The 6,923-nt window shown below is 35.7% G+C and overlaps 1 protein-coding gene across 1 annotated transcript; it reads right to left on the bottom strand.

Annotated features, from left to right (window-relative positions):
- Nucleotides 1-267: 267 nt before the first annotated feature.
- On the bottom strand, nucleotides 268-3,448 carry LOC111393730 (60S ribosomal protein L5-like). The gene is made up of 9 exons (XM_023019412.1): nucleotides 3,315-3,448; nucleotides 2,750-2,819; nucleotides 2,586-2,677; nucleotides 2,065-2,191; nucleotides 1,900-1,979; nucleotides 1,674-1,790; nucleotides 1,169-1,303; nucleotides 819-988; nucleotides 268-660 (listed from the first exon to the last, which is right to left on the bottom strand). The coding sequence occupies exons 1-9, from the start codon at nucleotides 3,315-3,317 to the stop codon at nucleotides 552-554; spliced, it is 903 nt and encodes a 300-aa protein (XP_022875180.1). The 5' UTR covers nucleotides 3,318-3,448; the 3' UTR covers nucleotides 268-551.
- Between the last annotated feature and the right edge of the window lie 3,475 nt (nucleotides 3,449-6,923).

Raw genomic sequence — 6,923 nt, 5'->3', positions numbered from 1 at the left:
AACAAGAAAAACAAATTTATATCCCAATGGTGCAAAAGACAAGGATGAATTATACTCGGTATTGTTGACAATCGCAGTGTGAGAATTCGACTTTTGAAACATGAATTTGGAGTCTTCGTGGACATCAGTGTACAGGCAGCTCTTATTCCTTGACCTGTTGGGACGTTGATGAACCTCTCTTACGATGCTCCAAAGGGCAGGGCAGGGCAGGGCAGGGCAGGGCGGGGACCCTTAAGGTTGGGGTTCAATCTTAAGAAAAGAAACAAATTTAACAAAGATAAAAAGCACTGCTGATTCTGCTTTTGTCCTAGGTTCAAAGCCCTACAAAAATTTAAGAAATAACAAAAGGATAACATTCAGATAGTGCCTCTCAACATCAGATTCATCACACGAGCTGATAGATCTTTATAAAGTTACATAATAATGATAAGAAGTTCGACTGCATAAAACATGTAATCAAAACAAGTTTTTCATTTTTCCAACATTCAAAATTGAATTTTCCATAAGAAAACAAAAGGATGGCTAGGAATTTCGATGCTTAATTATGTTGTTCAGTCGTCATCTTCCTCATCGTCATCCCCAGCAGCTGCATTCAATGCATTCAACCTTTCTATCAACTTGGCTTTCCTTTCCTCATAAGTCAGTTTTTTCAGGTTGTACCTGCAAAAGTAAACCAAAACCGACCTGCAGTTAGTGATCAAGTATATGATCAACTAAACATTGAGAATCCATATTGTTCAGGAATACGTGGTACTTTGCAAAGCCAGCAAACCCTATTTGATCACAAATAACATAGGCCCCCACAGAAAAGGCCTTACCTCTTGTGCTCCTTTGCAGGCTGCTTTTCAGATTTCTTTTGTGTGGGATCGGCACGAATGGCTGCATGGACCTTCTTGTACATCTCCTCTAACCCATCTGCATCGAGACCCTTCTTAATGTACTCAATAAAGTGAGACTGGTATTTCTCGGGCTCGTCTTCCTCCAATGTCTGCACGTTCAGAGGAACATTTAGTTTGCTTCATATGAGTGAAGTCAGGGAAGAAAACACTAAATGGAAACTTTGCAGGCTGTCGTGTGTTAACAAGTACACAACAAGTTCAGATTAAAATTACGAATTTTGAATATTGTCGTTACAAAACACTGGGAGTATTTAAGAATGAGGACTCACCCTCATGTATGCAGCAACATGACCTCCATAGACGTACTTACGATGAACCTCGGGATCAAGTTGCTTGCTCTCTTTGTTGTATCCAGCAAATCTCTTGTCGCTATGTGGGATGTCAAGTCCACCATCCAATGCTCCCTATAATCAAGATACAAAATAACTTTTGAGGATAAAGAATCATATTATCTAATTCCAAGAAAATCTAAGACTACACCTACAAGCAAAGTCATGTCAACTAATACATTTAAAACTGCTAAAAAAAATTACATATAAAACAAGCAAATATATTTTACTTAGTTATATAACAATGAAATGACACTGCAGTTAACAATAAATAAGGAGTTAGTCTTATTATTGCTAACTTAAGTAGTGAGGAATTGTCAGTGTAAGAAAGTTGACGAAATAATGTGATTTTTAGGCTTAGAACCAAAGGAATTAATTAAGTTCAGAGTGTTATTTTTAACTTCTAGAACTTCAAATTTCAATATGTGAAGAGCTGGAATGCTACCTTGAGGGCACCAAAAACACGGTTGCCAGTGGTAGTTCGTACAAGGCCAACATCCAAGAGTGCACGGAAAGGCCTCCGGCTTTCAGCAGGTTCAACGGAGAAATCCTCTCCAGTAGCCTGAATGGAATAAGCAATCAATAAAAGGATTTCCATAACTCACAGGCAGACAAGAATAATCCCGTGGCAAGCAATGAAAGATCAGATGAAGTGAGAAAATAGTAGTTACCTCAACATTTCCTTCATACTCTTCATCCATTTCAAGGGTTTTGAGAACTCGGCGAGCCAACAGAAGTCCGGTGCAGTAAGCTAGTTTTCAATAACAAGAGTGACAAATTTTTGAATTTTTTACGAGGAAAAAAACTAACAAATTGGTCTAAAGTAGCAAATTTACCAGCAGCATAATTTTTGAGCCCAACTTCAAGGCCATACCGAGGCAGCTCATGTGCATAAGCAGCCGCAAGAACCATATCACCAGCAATGCTAGCAGATATAATTTGTGCAACTATGTCTTGGTTGGACTAGAATCATATCAAGGTAATTTGCCATTTCACATGGAACATATTGAACATTCTTTTAAAATGATCACAGCAATAACACTATTACTACAAGCAATGTGATGGAACTTCCCTATGTGGTGAAAAATAATTTCTATCAGGACAACTCAAAATCCACCGTTAAGTAATTCAAATGGCTAAAATCAATAAGCCAACTTTAATGCGAATAAAAGAAAATAAAGTAAGTCAACAAATAAAAAAAATAAAATGCTATGAAAACAATTAGATACTTGGCTGGCAGAATTTTGCCCATACATTGTCAAGCTGAACAAAGACAAAGCTCTAGGTATGCGTGCAAGAGTAATCAGAATAGTATATTACTTTGCAAAAAAAGGAAAATGACAGTGTATCAGGATACAAATCGCACAACAAATCGATATTTTGGAGTGTTGTACTTGTTTTTATCCTGGTTGATCATGCGAATTCTAGCCCGGTAGTCAGTCTTTCCCTCTGCAGAATCGAAAAATACAATAAGAGAAGTTGACAACTAAGAACATGGAAGCAAAGGTAAGGATGCCATACCTCTCCTCCTCTTATATTTGACTTGGAATCGTTTGAAGTAAGCTCTTGACTTTTGGGCTTTGACGAAGGCCTGTGAATTATGTAAAACAATGAGAGGACTTCATTACGCTGCTCGTCTTATTAGCGCAACCATGGTGTGAACAAATCACATAGAAATTTTCCAAATCATAAAACGTGAAATAGAAAATTATCGAAGTTTAATTTACGGTAGACGAGCAGTTATTCATGCTCAAACCAACTATAGCAAAAAAACCTGACCACATAAAACCAAAATAATTAAGGATTTGGCATATTCATGTGCACAATATAGAATTGTAGAAACGCAAAAAAGCTTAACATCTGATAATCAACGACCAAAATGGAATACCAGGAAATGAGATATATTTATCGTCACCAAAGTACCACGAAATTATTTTTGCTCTTGAGAATTCAGAACATTTAAACGAACAGTGAACATGCTCGGAAAGCAAAATCCATTGATCATTTTATTAATAGCAGGAAAAATATTAAGAACAAGAGAACTATCCACATGATCAATAACAATTCATTTGATCTGAAATCTTACCATTTTTCACTGCCCAAAGCTTTTCCTCGGGTGTGGGGTGCGGGGTTTTGGAGGGGGAAGGAGAATGACGATAGCCGCACAAGAGGCTCAAATAACACAAAAAAGCCAAAACCCTAGTGGACTGAAGGGTTATAGTAACGGTTAGGATTCATTTTAGGGCTTATGGCATGTTTGCATCAACGGATGTGGATGGTTTTCTAATAAATGGGCCAAATGTTTGGGCCAAATAGAGCCCTTTAAATCTTAACCGGACCTTAGCCCACTTGACGTTTATACAATGGGAAAAAAGAGGAAATTACACCAAAGCCAGTGTTTAAAAATCACAATCCTAAAATCAGGTGCAAGGTTTGATAATGCATAAATCAGGTACTAAACCCTAAAATTAAAATCCCCCTTTCCATCCTCTCACTCTCCATCTCTCATTTTCTTTCTCACGTCTCTCGTAATCGCCTGTGCTCTCTCCCAACTCCATCATCGGAGACCACCTCTACTGGCGTCGAAAAATCTGAGCGATTGCACTCTATAGACTCTCCCTTCTCTCTATCGGCACTGCTTCAAGGGGCACGATGCCTCCTTTTCTTGGAATCGTAAATGTGAGCGCCAGTTCGATTTTCAGCAGTGGTGGTGTCGGGGGCGGCGGTGGTGGAGGCTACTGGGGTTTTCAGTAGTGAGCACAGGTCCGATTTTCAATAGTGGCGGCCTCGTCCATTGCCGTCGGAGATGGTGGTGCTGTAAACTCCACTACCCGTTGCCCTGCTTTTTTCTTTCTTCTTCTTCTTCTTTTTCTTTTTTTTAGTTATGGACCTTGTGTTGTGGTGGTTTTTGTTAGTAGGATCTGGGGGTGACAGTTTTGTTAGTGGTTGTGAGGTGATATGTGTTTTTGTGGTGTTGGTGGTGAGGTTGTGGTTTGACTGTTTGGTGGCGGCAATGATTTTGTGACTGTGGAGGTGGTGGCACTCGTGGTGGTGGTTGTTATGGTGGTTTCTGGGGGCGGTGGAGGTGGATCTGGAGTGGTGGTGCGGTGTTAGGGTAGTGGTGATGCTGGTTGTGGTGTTTTTTTGGTTGGAGTGGTGGTTGTGGTCTTGTTTTAATTGTGTTGGGGGAATTGGGTGGATCTTGTTGGTAGTGGAACTAACGATGGTGGTAGATTGGTAGTGTCGACGACGAGATGGTGGCTGACGACATGGACGGGGTGAGTGCGGTGGAAAGTGGCAGTGGTGGCATGGAATATGACATAGTATTTGATCTGTGATCAACTAGTGACCAACTCAAACTTAAAATTTGATAATTGTGATCAAAATAATTTGTGATTGATAAACTGTGACACATGTGACCGAATATGTAATGGTGTTGAGTCCACTTCACAATATCTACAAACTAACGTGCGGCACGTAGAAATAGCTTTAGTGTTCATATATTTTTTTTTTTTTGATAGTCTTTGTTTTTTTATATAAAGTGTAAACTCTCGTGGAGTTGTTGGGATTGTAAGTAACAATATAGTATTTTGTATTTATACGTCGCAAATGTCCTTTTTAATTATAGCTAATCAAGTTCAGTCGAACATATTATTATGTCACAAGTGCTTCAGCGTCAAATTCCCAAATGACGCTTTTGTTACAATTATTGTTCAAAATCATTTTGACGACTTCTCTGTCAAAAGATTTAAATCCAAATAACAGCTCATGTTTGATCCTCATTTTTTTTTAATTTATTTTTTAACTATAATTTTTATGGGATCTATAATTTTTATCAATTTTTTAATATACATTTCATCAACTTTATCAAAATTTGATAAAAATTCGATTTTTAACAAAATTAAATAGGGACAATTGGTTTCCTATTGATTAGATACTCGGCTAAAAATTTGGTATGGAACAATCACTGTGGGGGAAGGTCTCTTGTGCGCAAAAGTGTACAGTCAATGGAGGGAACCTGTGATCCAGTTGAAGCATAACCCGCTATTTAGTCTGGTGTAAGCTGTGATATCTGGATATCAAAAAAAAAAAAATACTGGGCTAAATAAAAAAATTAAAAAAAAATAAATATTTACTTCTCAACGCAACGTAACATAGATAAAATTATTGATCGGAGAAAATTTTCACTAGAAAATAAATTAATAACATTATTCATTAGAAGTTAATTAATGTTAAAGGAGCACGTGTTTACAAGGATGATAGTAATGAATAATATTGTGAGCTCTTAATTGTATAATTAAGAAATGCACTTGCATACGTACTTTTTGTAAGAAATAATCAAATTGCAAAAGCACTTTACCAAGAAAAAGTCGAAAAGTTTCTATATATAAAAAGATTAATGGTAAATTATTTAATTATAAAGTAACTGAAATCTTTCTATACTCTTCTTGTGATGTAAAAGGTAATTAATATATAATTCCAATAATAAAGAGTTCCATTAGTATTTTTTTTAGTTAATTAAAAAAGCTCAACTTTTAATATAGCAGTCTATTTAAAAGATTTAAGTCACGAGATAACTAAGGGATAGGTCTAATAGAGTTTAAGACCCAGCATAATATGATTTAAATCATTTCAAACGATAGATTGATCTAAAACTTCTCGATGTTATGATTTAACAGTTCGACATAGAATTTGGAGTGGATACGATTAGATGAATGACCAATTATGTAAACTTATTTAACTTTAGTTACCAAGTGTTCGTTTTGGAAGGTTTTTATTTTTTTATTTTGCTTCTTATAGAAGAACATCCCAAAGTAGTTATCCTGTGCCACCTTCCTCTAAAAATTCTTAGACCAGATAAACAACTTTTCAAAAACTGTCCAAATATATTCAAAAACAGTTTCTTAATCTCAGAAATTGCTTTTTGACTTTCAAAAGCCCGTCAAATGAACTGTAAATGGGTTGCAAAAATACGTTAGCCCCCGTTTGGGCCCCCATTTTTGGAAAATGAATGGTTGAAAAAGAAGGAAAAATTATCGATTTACGTGTAATATTATTTTATGAAAAATTGTGTGATTAAAAATAAGAGAAATAAAAATGAAATGTAATTCCCCATTTTTGGGTAGTGGAAATAGTTGGAATAGTATTTATTTGAAAAATGAGTGATTGAAAAAGAATGAAAAATTATCGATTTGTGCATAATATTATTTTATGAAAAATTGTGTAGTTGAAAATAGGAGAGATAAAAATAAAATGAATACCAAATGGTCGCTTAATGAGAAATGTTTTGCTAAGTGTCTGTTAAGCAACTGTGACTTGATGCACTTAACTAGTAAATAAGTTGATTATGGGACATGGGTCTCGTGAATTAGATTAGATATGTGGATTGATTTGACATATCATTATTGCCTCAGATGAGTCAAACAACTATGCCCCGTTTGGTAAAGATTAAAATTGAATTTTTAACTGATTTTGATAAAAGTTGATGAAATGTATGATTGAAAAATTGTAGATTCGGTGGAATATGCTATTAAAATTAATTATTAATTTTGACTTAAATTAAAATATAAACTTTAAACCCTACCAAACAAGGGAATTTAATAAATCATTTTCTATAATTTAATAAACCAATTCGAAATTTCACTCGAACATCAGTAAATATATGTGAAACTAACTCTACCTATATTGGAAGCTT

The sequence above is a fragment of the Olea europaea genome, chromosome 4 (genome assembly GCF_002742605.1).
Source record: "Olea europaea var. sylvestris chromosome 4, O_europaea_v1, whole genome shotgun sequence".
Taxonomy (NCBI): Eukaryota; Viridiplantae; Streptophyta; class Magnoliopsida; order Lamiales; family Oleaceae; genus Olea; species Olea europaea.
This window is presented reverse-complemented; position numbering and strand designations above follow the sequence as displayed.

What these genes read in the sequence shown, in the direction of transcription:
- LOC111393730 (XM_023019412.1), bottom strand. An exon ending in GCTCAAAAATTATGCTGCTG is followed by an intron (nt 1,980 to 2,064) that starts GTAAATTTGCTA and finishes ATTGAAAACTAG; the next exon opens with CTTACTGCACCGGACTTCTG. An exon ending in AGTATGAAGGAAATGTTGAG is followed by an intron (nt 1,791 to 1,899) that starts GTAACTACTATT and finishes TATTCCATTCAG; the next exon opens with GCTACTGGAGAGGATTTCTC.